A 17,313-nucleotide genomic window follows, 5' to 3' on the forward strand; every position below is an offset into this window, starting at 1 on the left:
TTGAAACAGATATATGTATCTGAGAACCCTGCTTACGTATTGACGTCTTCTATTGGAAGTGCATTTATTTATTATATCTCTTGTAACTTTTAAACGGTTTTTTTTATAAGAATGAAATATTTAGTTTTATATTTATTTACAATATTTACTAGCATCTTAACACCCTACAGCAACTCGGCATACTTAAAAATCGCAATCGAAAATGGAAAATAAATCTAATGCATTTAATTATATATCGCTTATAGATCTTGAACTATTTGATTAAAATTAATGATGTACGAGAAAAAATATTTAAAATTAAAAAAATGTGATAAAAAATACCTACTACAACTTAGTATACGATAACGAATATTAAAATTAATAGTTTTATAAATTTTGAACTATTCAAACAAAATAATTGAAATAAATTGACTATTGTATAACATTTTTTGTATATGTGTATGTAAACTAATAAATTTCGTTTAAAATATCCTCCAAAAAAATTGTGGTTGTTATGAATTAAAAAATCAAATAAATTTGCATGATAAAAAATATAAAATTACAATATCAAACATGCATTGACATAATTTTACACCAATATTATGTATCTGATTTTTTGTGTTATAAAATAAAATAATTAAATTGTTAACCAATGATTTAAAAAGGATTTTAATATTCTACATTTTCATTACTTGTTAGTATTTTTAGAAAAAGAAATTAACAAAAATATGAAAGATGCAAAGATAGAGTGTTGTGAAAAGGTGATAATTAAAACCCTTTTTAATTCAATTCAGCACATAAATTTATTTATAACAAACTATTCGATTAATTAACAATCAAGCATAAAATATAAATATTTAAAATATATTAATACAAAATTGCACATTGAGCATAACATATAATAATTATTTATTTATTAATTATAATAATTTATTTGCAATATAAATATTATTATATGTCATCATGCTAAATTTTACATTAGTATTTTTTTTATTTTCAGCACCATCTAAAAGTCTTTTATAAAAAAATCAGTAATTAATAAAAACATATAAAACGTATAAAAATAAATATAAAAAATACTTTATTACTTAGTAACAAAATAAACTGGTCATTTATTATATTTTAGTAGAGAGAAGAGTATTTGCTAATTTTCTAAAACTCGAGTAAATTTCCTTAAGAGAAGATATTATGTTTTATATTATCATAACACTTTTTTTAATCTACAATTGCACTAATTATGAGAAGTATATAATTAAAGAATACTATTAATTTTTTTGTACTACCTAAATAAAATTTTTGTGACATCGTACACACCACCTAAGGATAATTCTATTTGGAATGATGCAAACCGAATACTTTATTTTTGCTAATTTCATCTCTAATTTCCTTGATAGTTATAATACTTATTGTATTTTCAATACTGTCAATAATGCGAAATTCAATTTCTTCTATTTAAATACTGCATAAATTTCTACTAACATCTAACAATAGATATAATAATTTTCATTCCTTTTATATTAAATATTTTAAATTATTATTAGCATCTGTTATATATTATATAATTTTTGTTGGCAAGACAAGACAACAATTATACGAGTACAAAAGCCAAAATGATACAATAAAGCCAATACAAAAGACATGACAATTAAATTAAATTTGTTTTTAATTAATATCAAATTATTAATTTAATTATTCATGTACAACATATAGTAGACGATAGGGAATGCAATACCGGTATACCGGTATGCCGAATTACCGGTAAACCGCCCGATTTTTCCCGGTATTATTCCAAAAATACCGGTATTTTCGGTAATTTTACATTAGCGCTATTTGATACATAATACCCTAATGTTTAAATTTCTCGGAACAAATTTATCTTTAAATTCCATAATCGCATAAACAGCTATATCTTCAAGTGATTCTATAAGATAAACAAATGTCAAATATTATCTCAACTCGTCATTAATCTGAATATTTATTGCTTTCCAAAGGGATTCATATCGTGTTACAATAAATAGAATAGGACTGATAGATAATTCAGTTTGTTTCATCTTTTGTAAAAATGTAACGATTTTTTAAGTGATATTTGCGCCAAAATATTTTATATCATACTGCGTAATCTTTATTTTTTTCTAACTTTATACATAATAATTATGATAATTACTAAATAATTTTGCTTCTTATTACAATTATAAAATATTATTTTTCGAAAACGTTTCGAAGTTTGAAAATACTATAGAAGCATCACATTGTCTTAAATAACAATACTCAACAATTATAGTAACTTGTTATTTATCTCGACAAAGAATCTAATCTTAAATTAGTGTAGACAAATTATTTTTTTAAAATATTGAAGATTATGCTTACTTAACACATTGGATACAGACAATACAGTTTATTATAATAATGTAATATGATCTTTATGAGTTTTTGGTCTTTCTCACTCATACGTTTGTTTTTGGTGAAAAGTACTCAATATACTCGATGGTGATAATGAATTAATTAAATTGCATATACTTTTGTTAAATTATTATATAAAAAAATAAATTTATTATTTTATTTTATTGTTTAGTTGAATATAGTTGTAGTTGTATATACATTTTTTTATATTTGTACTAGTAACTTTCAATTTTGTTTACGTTTTACGGTAATTTACCGGTATTCCGGTTTTAAAATGAAAAATTACCGTTATTGAAATTTTCTATTGGTATTGCATTCCCTAGTAGACGATAACACAACATTTATTAATTCTAAAAATCAATACTGACATATGTGTGGACTGATAAAAGATAATTTCAACCAGAAGTTAAAAATGCAATAAAAAAGGGTGTTCAATATTAAAAAACTAACTAAAATCTATTATTTTATCCCCTTGGTTGAAACTATTCAATAAAAAAATCCACAACATATAAAAACTTATCCTGTTTACCTAGGCCTGTCCTGGTTGAGTACACTTTTGTCCAGCAAAGGAAAAGACCTGAAATAAGCTGGTCTATTTGGTAGCAATTCCCTCGGAGGTGGTGCCTCAAAATCAGCACTTGCCAACCTTCTATCGAGAGCCCTTTGGGACTCCCTTGAACAAGTACAAGGCTCGTAATTGGGACTCCTGGACAAACTGTCTCCACCGTAACGTTTCCTAGAGGAAAAAGACATATGTTGTAGGTATTTGGTACCAGAATAATTTAGTTGTGTATGTGTAGACATACTTTAAGAGGTTCAGTCTGTGTTCGAAGACTCCCAGACTAGGATGTGGGTGATCTGATGAAGGTTGGGCTTTGTGATCGATAAGCGAAGCAAACATTTGACTTTCCAAAAACCTCGATAAGAATTGTCTGTGTAGTAAAGGCTGGTCGGATAAGAATGACGCTTTGTCGAAACTGTGCAGGGATGAGTTTGGAGATCCTTGTTCCTACAAATAATTAAGTAAATAATTGCAAGTATAACTGGTGTATGGCATCGTGCCTTAAGGCAAATTGCTGGAACTTTCCGTACCGTAATAAAATATACGAGAAATTTTAAACGTTTTCAAATATATTATTACAAATACTGTGACTCTAATTATTTTTGCTATCCTGTTATATCCGAGCAAATCAAATGTAAATTATAAATAAATTAATTTGTCTCCAGAACATTAACAATCGTCATTTCATTTCGAATTCAATTTAAAAAAAAAATAGTTGCATAATTTAAACAAAATTGAAAAAGTGCTGCCGTATAGTCACAATCTAAACGCATTTGCAAATAATTCTGTGCGACATTTTCACTTATACTGTGCTTAGCTTGGCGATATTTTCACATTTTTCAATAGTTGTCTTTTCACAAAATTGGAAAAGTGCTCCAGTACATAAACAGTCTAAACGCACTTGGGTAAACATGTGTACCAAAGTGGCGCTTAGACTGTGCTTAGCCTGGGCAATTTTTTGAATTTTTAATCCAAAATTACAAAAATATTTTATGTAAAATAAAAAAAAAAGATGTAATAATTTTTTATCCTCAAAAGCAATTGTTTTGTCAATACAAGCAGAAAGTTTTTTAGATCATTCAAATCGGACGCTTAGTTCACTCAAAAACTGCCATTTTTTGCACATTTAGCTCGGTATCTCCGAAATGGCGGGACCTGTCTTTGCCAAAAATTAATCACCTCTTCTCCCAAACATTACAAATTGAATGTTTTTTAGATCATACAAATCGGATGATCCGTTCTCTCAAAAACTCGATTTGTATTTTCTGCACTCTTTGCTCTTTATCTCCGTAACGGCTGGACCTGCCTTTGCCAAAAACTAATCAGCACATCTCCCTATCAATAGGGATCTAATATTTTTTGAACCATTCAAATCGGTTGATCCGTTCGCCCGGAAACGTGACTGGAAATTTGTATCCATACATACATACACACACACACACACATACACACACACACACACATCCATTTTTTCTGAGGTATGCCAAAATGTTCAGAAACCTTCAAAACGCCAAAAAATGCAAAAATTATCATTTTCTCACCCTACGGGAAGTTAAAAAGTGAGTCTATTATCCTTACCTCAGTATTTTGAGGATATATCACAAAGTGCTCGTAAGCTGCAAACATTTGTACAAATCTGTTCAAAAATATTTCACGTATAGCATTGTTTAATCTCATGTCTTCACAATATTGTTCCATCGGTGGTAGAGGTCCTTTGGGTGATGACGGAAGAACTGCACAATCTACATCACCTGAAAAAATAAGTGAGTGATACCTGTTTTCCAAATGCAATTTCAGTTCTCTTACCTGTTCGTCTAACCCTCTGCAAAGCTTCAGACCTCGGTCCAAATTTCCCATCATGTTTTGGAGGTTTCTGGTTCTCGACATCTGGTGAATTGGGTCTGTCCCAATCCAAGACATCGTGCAGAGAATGTTTACGCCTTAGATGCATACCTGAACCAACAAAATTTTTTAATATAAACCACAACCAACCAAAATCGAAATTTATTCCCACCTGACGGTAAAGTACAACTGGCAGTCATAACATCAACTTTAGCATTACCACCAGCAAACTGGTTCTGAACAACAGTTTGCTGATTAGTGACAACCTCATCCTGATGGCAAACAACCTGGTGTTTATCCAAGACAGCTTGGAGTTCCTGGATAAACGCGTTTCTGTGTGGAAACACTGGAATTTCTTCAGGAAGTTGGAGTAAAGGTTTGTCTATATCTACGAAACACAAGGCAGCTTCTGAACCAATTTTCAGTATAGAATCAGCTTCTGCATGCAAACCTGGGGGAAAAGACATAGTAAAAATTGTGATAGTTAACTTCCCGAAGGAGAAGTTTATGTTTTCATCAATAAATCCGACTCGCTAATTTTATGTTTTCTCGACGTTTCAAGCCATTCTGAATCGAATGAGACCAAATTTGGAAAAAGTATGTGTGTGTGTGTGTGTGTGTGTGAACAGATTTGTTGCCGTAAATCGACGTTTTCTCGAAAGCGGCTGGGCCGATTTCAAAAATTTAAAAGCAATTCTATGTATCTCGACGAGGACTATTGTTTGTTAGTTTTGTGCGACGATCGACCAAGCCGTTTCTTTATAAATCGCAGAAAAGTGAAAAATTTTTCGTCTACGTTTTAACCCGCAATTCTAAATCGATTTCGAAAATTCAAAAACCGTTCGAAAGATATTGATTGGGAATCGTGCTGATTAGTTTTTGGTAAAGATCGGCCGGGCCGTTTTCTCGTAATAAAGTTTTTAAAAAATTTTTTTCGAAGATTTTTATGATTATTTTTTTGACGGTAGATACCATAGTCTTCTAGATCATACTAAAATATTACGGCCCTACGACAATTGGTTTAACTTTAAACATTCGTCAAAGTTTGCAAAAATTGGTATCGTTTTTTTGGCATTTGCCAAAATTAGACCTTTCATCGACGTTTTCTCAGAAACGCCTGAACCGATTTCAGAAATTTAAAAGCCATTTGATGTATTTCAATGAGGACTATCGTTTGTCAGTTTTGTGAAACGATCAGCCCAGCCGTTTCTTTGTAATTTGAAAAAAAGTTTTAAACTTTTCGTCCACATTTAAGTTCAAACTACCGAATCGATTTTAAAAAATCAAAAACTGTTCGAAAGATATTAGTTGGGAATGATACTGATTAGTTTTAGGTAAAAATCTACCGAGCCGTTTTCTTGTAATTAACTGTTGAATAAAAAATTTAAGCCGATTTTTATGAAACTTTTTCTAGCGATATATATCATGGTCTTATAGAACTTACTGAAATATTACGGCCTTACGACAAGTAGTTTAATTCTAAAAATTCATCAAAGTTTGAGAAAATGAGTAGTTGTTTTGACGTTTGTTAAAATTAAAATTAGACGATTTACTTGGTGTAACGATAGAGTACTTGGTCCTAATGAACATACTAAACCATTAAAGTCCTGCGGAAACTTGTTCAAATATAAAAATTGTTGATCTTTGAAAATTTACTTCTAAAAAAAATTCCGAGTTAACGTGTTCGTTCGTTTTCAATTATTTGTAATAAATCCTCTCGGAATACTTTTAATCACTCATAAATTAATTTCTATTTTATTGATTAAGTCGATTATTTACACATATCGGGAAGTTCATGTAACTTGCCTCAAGGCAAAATACAAATACCAACTAGTATTTTGGTTGTTTTATCAACTTACCCATTACAAATGGTACAGGTGCGTCCAGAAAGTGATGTAACGAGGCAGGTAAAACAGGTACGTAAACATGAGGCCAGGCGAATGGAAATAGTAAACCTGTGATGCATTCTGCGACTACCATCAGACGTTGACAATCTAAAACACACATAAATACCAAACCAAATCACCAACACATATCGATGCTTTTCTGACGCAACCTCGTAACTCGATTTTGACGATTTTGAGTTTTAATCGGAAAATCAATCACTAAATATAGACGCATAGATCTGTGAAGTTTTGTAAAAAAAAATCAACCGAACGTTTTTTATTGAGGAAAATACAATCACATATCTCAATTCAGAAAAATGTGCCAAGCGCAACCTCGTATCTCAGAATACATGGTGGCGTATATAAACAAGTTTCGCTGTCAGCAATGTTGTTTAGTTCAATCCTTCTAATAAAAATTATTATTCAATTAAGTTAATTGTTATTAAAACTTAATGAACGATAATTAATAAATATATTTATTATTTACTTACCGCAAGTTATAGTAATTTTCCGAAAATTGAAAATGAAACTTTTTGCATATTTAACGTTTCAGAGGTTTCTGAATATCTTGACATACCTTAATAAAATAGATGTATGTGTTTGTGTGCGTGTGTGTGTGTGGATATAATTTTCTGTCCACGTTTTCGGGAGCACAGATCAACCGATTTGAAACGTTCAAAAAACAATCGTTTCCTATTGAGAAAACAGAGCATCCGATTTGAATTATTTAAAAACATTCAATTTGTATTGATGGCGTGGTGATTAGTTTCTGGAAAAGACAGGCCCAGTCGTTTCAAAGCTTCCGATTCGAATGATTCAAAAAACATTTTGCAGTATAAAGAATCGATTAGTTTAGGAAAGCAGAATTTTTTCTTGTCCATTTTTTTTAATTTACAATTATTTCTTTGTTTAAATATGAAAAATGATTCGAATAATTTTAATGCTAGCTAAAATTCTAAAATTCTCTTATATACTTCAAATAAATAAATTTAAATTTGCAAATTAGTTTATATAATTCTTAGAAATATGAGATATGTTCTTTTTTTACTTTTACTTACTTTTTATGTAAACATACATAAACGTCGTTGTCCAATTTATTCTTATATTTTGTCATTCAAATACGAATAACAAAAGTTACAGTATTTATAATAATCTATTTGAAATCATTTATTATTCCTCGATTCTATTTAATTACGGAATGGAAAGTTCCACCAATTTGCTTAAAGGCACGATGCCATGCACCACCAGTTATATTTTTATTATGTTGAGAACAAATATCACAGTAAGCAACAAAAATTAAACAATTATTATCAATTCTTACCGACAATAAATTCTCACATGAAATTAAATTTTGTATTTTTTAGAGTTAGATAACGTGTCATCCGCAAATAAAAAATCATTAAATAAAGAAATAAGAACGAAAAAGAATAAAAGTAACAATAAAAATGATAATCACAAAATAGTAAATTATAAATCCATGAAAGAGCTAAAAATCCTAGATATTGAAATACCTAAACTATGGCCAGATACTAAATTGTCGTAATTATAAACTAACATATACCACAAGTTTAATAATGTTTGTTTTTTATTAAGGATTATTTAAAAAGTTGATCGATTCTCAAAATAAAACAATTGAAAAAAGTTATTCATGTACTCTTATTTGAAAACAGCATGACGCAACCACGTGTGTTACATTTTTTTCCGTGCGACAAACACGTATCTCAAAGAATTGAAGAAAAAATAATGATTAATTGTTTGTAATATCATACTTGTCTCAAATAATTGTCACAAGGTTGAATATTTTTAAAATCTATAAAAAAAATTGTTAACAGCAGTTTAAAAATTCGGTATAAAACGTTTTTTGTCTCTCCTGAAAAGTAGTAGTTTCTGAGATACGAGGTTGCGTCAGAAAAGCATCGATATGTCAATTATCCCTTACCACTGGATCTTAAGAGAACTTGGTTCTCGAGCAACAAACACGTGAACAGCTGAACAACATTTTCAACCCCCAGCAACTTAAACAAAGTCCTTAAAGGATAATGCAAAGGTGGTAACTCGTTTAAACCAGGTTTCTGCATAACAGCAGCCAAAGGTGCTCCTGATGGATTTGGAGGCGGTAGAAAAAGTCTTACGGATTTTCCAGGATGTGGTGGTGCTGCATCATAGAGTAAATTATATATGTACGCCTCTGGAGACAGACCTGGACCAGGTTGACGTGGTAAAGATCTAAAAAAATATTAAAATTTATTTTTGCTCCAATGGAAGTGTTTGTCGATGTCTACTAGGGTTTATCGGTTTTCAAAAACCGGTTTTAAAAACCGATTTTTTGGCGAAAATTATGGAATTCGAAAACCGGGTTTTAGTGAATAAAGTTTAGCGGTTATAGCGGTTTTCACTGTATAAATGGAAAATGACAAATATAGCCAAATATAAAAGATATATGAAAGCGTTTTGATTCTTGAAATCATATCGGTTCAATAACATATGATATCTTATCAATCTGCAATCGTTCCCAGAAAGGTTTTGTATATATTAATTTAGATTTTTATACCAGAGTATATTTTAATTTAAATCAGTGTGACTTCTTCTTGAAGAAGAAGTACTCAAACTTAAAAAAAGAGTTTTAAACCCTAGAAGCCACAAATAAAAGAACAAAAAGCTTGGAATTATTATATCAGGCTTTAAAAACAATTAAGCATAATTTAGCCGCAAGTATGAGCGTATTTTCTATTTCAGTAACAATTCGATAGACGTTCTCAGTTTTTTGACATCATATTTTATTAAACAAAAAAATACAATTAGAATCTTTAAAATTAAGTAATTAAAATTGCTCGGAACAAGCAGTACCTGAGTTTAACTTAATTGTTTTTAAAACTAAAATTGATATTAACAAGTATGTATCAACATGTATCTAATTTTTTTTTAAATTTAATGAATGTTTTTTATTTAAAAATGTATTATTTTTATTTATTCGAAAACTTTACTTTCACTATCATAAAAATATTTTCATTCTTATATGTGAAAAAGATGCATGAATAACGAATAATTATTTTCAAAGTTATTCAATCAAGATAACCTCTTATTTCTTAGTTCTACTGATTAAACTTAAAATAATTTTGTTTACTATCCATAAAATTGAACAATAAATAAATTCAGTCAAATACTGCTCTAAATCACACTAAATTTGCGGATAAATTACAGAATATTCGAGCAAAAATTTATTTTTTATATAAAATTCGAAAACCGGATAAAACCGTTTTTTTTAGCATAATTAAAATTCGAAAACCGGTTTTCTGAAATGTCGGTTTTTGTATAAAACCTAGTGTCTACGTACTTGTACAAGTTGGTGAGGAATATTTCAGCTACATAAGAGTAGCATTCTTGGGTAAGTATCACAATGCTTTTGGAAACGAATAATTTATCTTTGGCAACATCATAGTAAGTCAAGGCAGAGCCGGAGTGTGGTGACATCAATTTCAAATGACGGGGCAGTGATCTTGAGTGGGGCCCTTTAGGGCGCACTATACCTTGGCCACTGGATAATTCGGTTAGATGCATCGCCTGAAAAAGAAAAAATGAACTAGGTGTAAGCGACATTTTATATAAAGAAATAAATAAATTTTATTTACATTCCGCAAAACAATTTGGAAGTTATAAATTATTTAGTAAATTTAGTAACATCAAATGTATTAGTCACTTTTCTTTTGCGATTATAAGTACACCTAGTTGTTCTAGAGATTTCAATTATATGATAATGTTCTGAATTATTTAATTTTAAAGAAATTTGCCAAAAACATTATTTAGTTTCGACAAATGGTTTAATAATTATAAATGATTTAGTAATTAAATGTACTACTGCACGAGTAAGAAGTCGAACCGTTACTCTGACCAGAGTCAAAAAAATTCTTCATTTTAAGTGCGTTTTACAAGTAATACAAGTCGTTCTAGAGTCTTGTATCATATGACAATTTTGTAAATTATTTAATTTTAAACAATTTTGCCAAAAACATTATTTAGTTTCGACAAATAATTTAATAATTATAAATGATTTAGTAATTAAATGTACTTCTGCACGAGTAAGAAGTCGATGCGTCGCTATAAGAACAGAGTCAAAAAAATTCTTCATTTTCAAACGCGATTTACAAGTATACCGAGCCGTTCTAGAGTCTTTTATTATATGACAATATTGTGTATTATTCAATTTTAAACAATTTTGCCAAAAACATTATTTAGTTTAGACAAATAGTTTAATAATTATAAATTATTTAGTGATTATATGTACTTCTGCACGAGTAAGAAGTCGACCCGTTGCTAAGACCAGAGTCAAAAAAAACTTTATTTTCAAATACGATTTACAAGTATACCGAGTCGTTCTAGAGTCTTTTATCATATGACAATGTTGTGTATTATTTAATTTTAAACAATATTGCCAATAACATTATTTTGTTTCGACAAATAGTTTAATAATTATAAATTATTTACTGATGTCGACTTCTTGCTCGTGCAGAAGTACATTTATACTTCTGCACGAGCAAGAAGTCGACCCGTTACTCTAAACAGAGTCAAAAAAATACTTCATTTTTAAGTGCGATTAACAAGTAACACAAGTCGTTCTACAGTCTTATATTATATGACAATGTTGTGTATAATTTAATTTTAAACAATTTTGCCAAAAACATTATTTAGTTTCGACAAATAGTTTAATAATTATAAATGATTTACTGATTAAATGTACTTCTGCACGGGTTGGAAGTCGATGCGTCGCTAAAAACAGAGTCCAAAAAATTCTTCATTTTCAAATGCAATTTACAAGTACTACAAGTCGTTCTAGGGTCTTTTATTATATGACAATGTTGTGTATTATTTAATTTTAAACAATTTTGCCAAAAACAATATTTAGTTTCGACAAATAGTTTAATAATTATAAATGATTTAGTGATTAAATGCACTTCTGCACGAGTAAGAAGTCGTGACCCGTTACGATGACTGGTCTGGTCACCAGAGTCAAAACAATTTTCATTTTTAAGTAGGATTTATATGTACTACAAGTCGTTCTAGAGTCTTTTATTATATGACAATGTTGTGAATCATTTAATTTTAAACAATTTTGCCAAAAACATTATTTAGTTTCGACAAATAATTTAATAATTATAGATAATTTAGTGAATGTACTTCTGCACCAGTAAGCAGTCGACCTGTTGCTATGAATAAAGTCAAAAAAATCTTCATTTTCAAATGCGATTTACAAGTATACCGAGTAGTTCTAGAGTATTTTATCATATGACAATGCTGTGTATTATTTAATTTTAAATAATTTTGCCAAAAACATAATTTAGTTTGAACAAATAGTTTGATAGTTGTGGGTGATTTGGTGAATAAATATAGAATTATCTATTACCTGTAGGGTGTGCATGGCATTACAAATGTTCCTATATCGTACTTCTTCGTAGAAAACCAAAGAAAATCCATAGCACCTCTTTCCATCTTCCTTGGTCATCAGGAACCCATGGAACCTTGGTTCCAAACAGTTTTTCTGGGTTTTGAATTGGAGACCCAGAGGAAGAGAAAGCTGGAAAAAAAATTCCATATGTATCAAAAATACATATCTATTTAAATACAAAAGTAAGTATTTAGCGTCAGGATGTTTGACCTATAAAGAGTCCTAAACTACTGTACCGATTTTGATTTTTTTTTGGCTCACTGTGTGTTTTAATATCGAACTTAGGTTATAGGCAATATTAGAGACCACAAATTATAGTCAAAATAATACATCATTTTTCAATTAATTTTGACAGTCACGCATTTGAAAGAAAATACACTCATATCACCACAACGATTTCTTCATATATATATATATATATATATATATATATATATATTTTTGAATAGTCTTGAATTTGATGTTGATATATATGTTTAATTTGAGTTTAATATTCGGGCGTAACATCAATAAAAATAGTATGAGTTTTTTTAAAAAATTTTATTTATTTAAAATCCATACGTTTCGGCTAGCATCTTAGCCATCATTCAGTGGTAATCAAGTTAACTATAAAAATTGAAACTAAATAAATTATATGAAAGGAAATTTCATGGAAAAACAATAATAATAATATTATATTATTATTATTATTGTTTTTTCATGAAATTTCCTTTCATATAATTTATTTAGTTTCAATTTTTATAGTTAACTTGATTACCACTGAATGATGGCTAAGATGCTAGCCGAAACGTATGGATTTTAAATAAATAAAATTTTTTAAAAAAACTCATACTATTTTTATTGATGTTACGCCCGAATATTAAACTCAAATTAAACATATATATATATATATATATATATATATATTTTATATATATATATATATATATATATATATATATTCATATGATTATTATAATTATGAATGAATATTATCCCATGTGTGCATTTATGTTTTTTGTCAAGTCAGCCGACCATCGTTTTCATACTGCGAATTAATTATCTTCATAGTTTATCTTTAAAGAATTTGCAAATTTATAAACAATATGCGGAATTTGCAAATTGTCAGGTCTAACAGTTGGTCGAAGATTGCTGAGAAAATTATTTTTTGTAATTATAAATAGAAAAACAATCTGCAACATTGTAAAATAATAATCTGTAACAATAATAAAATAAACTACTTAAATATATTTTTTTTAATATTTAAATAGGATTAAAATAAAACTATGTCAGGCTTAGGTTTTATAATAATTGGCCAAAATATGTAGTTGTAAATAATTTGCAATTATGAATGAAAAATCTGCAACAATTGATAGATACAGCTTAAAATTTTAATTTATTTATTTTTTTCAATTATCTTCTCTGCTACAGTTATATATTATAATTATATTATTATGTTGTAAATTATATAATTTTTTTAAATAATTTAATTATAAAAGAAATATTATTTCTTTATCAATTAATTATTACTTTGCTATACTATAATTAATTATTATTTATGCTGTACTTCAAAATTACAAATTGATTTTATGCCTCTATCTATTATATCTTTTGTAACTTCTAAACTCGATAATAAAGAAAATAACCTAATAAAATAATGACAATTTAAATTTAAGTGTTAATAAATAAATTTTATATATGAAATTTGATTAATATCTAATTAATTTATGTAATAAAGAAAAACGTGTCAGATCTCTATTTAAGATATTATTTGCATTAAATTACCATGACGTGATTTTTTGCACGTATAACATTTAATATATATATATATATATATATATATATATATTTATTTATTTATAATTACCATGCAGACTGCATGAGGATCGAAAGGATTCCATGATACACTTTCAGGATAATGTGCAAGGACTGCACTTTTATAAGATCTTTCCAAAGGAGAACAATGCAACTTATCACCTGAAAATAAATTAAAAAAAAATACTTAATATTCAAGTTATTATATATAATAATTTTGATAAACATAATATACAATTGAGACATCAAATATATAAAAAACTAAAAGAGTACATATATGGATTGAAATTGCTTCACAATTTTTCAAATAGCATGAAAATTTTGTTTAAGATTGTTTAATTTATTTGCATCATTAGAAGCTAGATAAAATTTACTAAGATTTAGTATAAATTGCTATATGTACTTGCATATAAAATTTTTAAGTAAAAATTGTCGGAACACAGACTTGTATATAATGGTGATTGCAAAAAAATAGAGTCAAGACATTTTTTTTACATTTTGTCAAATAACCTGGAAATTTTGTTCCAGACACTTTATTTTATTTACATTACCAGAAACTAGATAAAATTTACTAAAATTTAGTATAAACTGTTATATGTACTTGAATATAAAAAATTTATTAATTAACTTGAATAATAAAACTAGTCGAAACGCCGACTTGTATATAAACGTGATTGTAAAAATAGTCAGTACATTTTTTTACATTTTGTTAAATAATTTGGAAATTTTGTTCCAGATACATTTATAAGTAGAAACTAGATAAAATTTACTAAAATAAGGTATAAACTGCTATACATATGGATTTTTGGAATAAAATGAGTCGAAACGCAGACCTAAGTAGTTTGCTAAATATTTCGTTACAGGACATTTTTTTAGATTTTGCCAAATAACTTGCAAATTTTGTTTCACACATATTAGTTTGTTTATATAAATGAAAACTAAACTAGTGGGGTGGGTGGCATCGTGCCTTAAGGCAAATTGCTGGAACTTCCCGTACCGTAACGAAATGTTCGAGGAATACTGAATGTTTTCAAATAGATTATTATAAATATTGTAACATTGTCTAATCTTTATAAGAATTATATAAACTGAATTGCAAAGTTGAAATTATTTGTATCAACAAAAAACTAAAAAAAAAAAAAAAAAAATGGAACAAAAATTTTTTTTCCAAAATCAATTATTTTGTTAAGACAAGCACAAAGTTTTTTGAATCATTCAAATCGGACGCTTAGTTCTCTCAAAAACTGCCATTTTTTACATATTTAGCTCCGTATCTTCGAAATGGCTGGGCCTGCCTTTGCCAAAAACTAATAAACACTTCTCCCAATCATTACTAATTGAATGTTTTTTAGATCATTCAAATCGGATACTCCGTTCACTCAAAAATTCGATTTCTATTTTCCGCACTCTTTGCTCCGTATCTCCGAAACGGCTGGACCTGCCTTTGCCAAAAACTAATCAGCTCTTTTCCCTATCAATAGGAATCGAATGTTTTTTGAACCATTCAAATCGGTTGATCCGTGCGCCCTAAAACGTGACTGGAAATTTGTATCCACACATACATACACACACACACACATACACACACACACACACACACACACATCCATTTTTTCTGAGGTATGCCAAAATGTTCAGAAACCTTCAAAACGTCGAGAAATGTAAAAATTTTCAATTCCGATTTTCGGCCCATTACAATAACTTACCCTACGGGAAGTTAATAAATTTTACTAAAATTTAATGCAAACTGTTATATATACTTGCATATTGAAATTTTTAATAAAACTAGTCGAAAAGCCGTGTAACCTGAGTAACAGTTTCTTAACCAGTATTGTCAACAAACTAGTTATTACCTAAATTAAAAAAAACTGTAAAATAAACTTGTACGTATTTAAAAAATTACAAAATAATTGGAAGCATTACAAAATAATTTACTAACAGGAAATTTTTTAACATGAAATAAAACAAAACACAGAAATATTTTCAGCTATTTGTTGATGTAAAAATCTTACATGTTTTTTAGTTACTTAAGTTTTTGTTAAATAAAATCACAGACTTAATTGTAGTATTTTTTTACTAATTTGAATAATTTAATAAGTATCAAGCTTTTTAGCAAGTCAGCGTTTCAACTACGAATTATTAAAAATTTTGATATGCAAGTATATATAAAAAATTACTCTAAATTTTAGTTAATTTTATCTAGTTTTCGGTAAACTAAATAAATTAAAGAGCCCGAAATAAAATTTTCAAGTTATTTGACGAAATCTAGATGTCTAAATGTCTTAAATTTTAATCCGAATATGCTTAAAATATTCAAGTCTGTGGTTCGACTATGTCTTACTCAAAATTTCAATATCCAAGTGTATATAACAATTTGTACTAAATTTTTGTAAATTTTATCTAGTTTTCATTAATGTAAATAAATTAAAGCGCCCGGAACAAAATTTTTAAATTATTTGTAAAAATCTAAAAAAAATGTCCTAAAATCACATATTGCTAATAAGTAAAATATTCTGCGTCAAGTCTGCGTTTTGAGTAGTTTTATTCTAAATTTTAATATCCAAGTGAATATAATAATTTATACTAAATTTTAGTACTTTTTATCTAGTTTTCACTAATATAAATAATTTAAAATGTCCGGAACGAAATTTACAAGTTATTTGAAGAAATCCAAAAAATTCTGTAACTAACTGTATTTGTTTCATGTATTTTCCAAAGTCAGCGTTTCAAACAAGTATACATTAGTTTAAAATAAAAGCAAAAATCCACAAGGTTCCTACTTTATGATTTGTTCTATTTTTGAAACAATTAGTTTAACTAAAATAAATAAATACACAAAGAATTAAGATAAACCTTTTGGCGAACAATAAAATTATGTATATTTACTCTTGAACTAATTATATAGATAAGAATTTTGTTTAATCTCTATTATCCAAAAAGTTAATCTTTTTGTTTGCACTCTTATAATACAGATTGTTTTATATATTTTTAATATATATATATATATATATATATATATATATATATATGTATATATATATATATAAATATATTAATATAAATATTGATTACTAAAAATACTCTGCAATAAAATAGCACTTGAGCCAATTGAGATCGTAATTGAGTAATTCTGCAACAGACAAATAAAAAAATGATTCAATAAAATTGCTCAGGTCTGTTTTATATCATAATAGATATAAAAATATTTTTAAATTGGAGTCAGGAATAATTTTACTCCAATTGAGATAATTGGTATTTATTAATAAAGTTTCCATAATATAAACTTTTTAACAAGATTCGATTTTTTCGATACGATTTTTTTATAAATAAATCTAGATTATCTAATTCTTTAATTGGCAATCGATATTATTATATCATTTTGTAGAAAGTGAGAAATTTGATTGAGAAAG

At 27.8% G+C, this 17,313-nt stretch overlaps 1 protein-coding gene across 1 annotated transcript in view; it reads right to left on the minus strand.

Moving 5' to 3' along the window:
* Positions 1–17,313, minus strand: part of LOC113372401 (DENN domain-containing protein 5A-like) — a 34,358-nt gene that overhangs the window by 7,914 nt on the left and 9,131 nt on the right. The window contains exons 2-11 of the mRNA XM_026612722.1: positions 13,956–14,065; positions 12,068–12,238; positions 10,004–10,230; positions 8,609–8,895; positions 6,643–6,777; positions 4,956–5,234; positions 4,748–4,894; positions 4,520–4,692; positions 3,186–3,388; positions 2,915–3,115 (exon numbers count right to left, since the gene is read on the minus strand). Coding sequence (XP_026468507.1) covers positions 2,915–3,115; positions 3,186–3,388; positions 4,520–4,692; positions 4,748–4,894; positions 4,956–5,234; positions 6,643–6,777; positions 8,609–8,895; positions 10,004–10,230; positions 12,068–12,238; positions 13,956–14,065 — 1,933 coding nt within the window. The remainder of the gene's footprint in view (positions 1–2,914; positions 3,116–3,185; positions 3,389–4,519; positions 4,693–4,747; positions 4,895–4,955; positions 5,235–6,642; positions 6,778–8,608; positions 8,896–10,003; positions 10,231–12,067; positions 12,239–13,955; positions 14,066–17,313) is intronic.

Source organism: Ctenocephalides felis, unplaced genomic scaffold (genome assembly GCF_003426905.1).
Source record: "Ctenocephalides felis isolate EL2017-DRISC unplaced genomic scaffold, ASM342690v1 CF-g0.4_SCAFFOLD_01604, whole genome shotgun sequence".
NCBI lineage: Eukaryota > Metazoa > Arthropoda > Insecta > Siphonaptera > Pulicidae > Ctenocephalides > Ctenocephalides felis.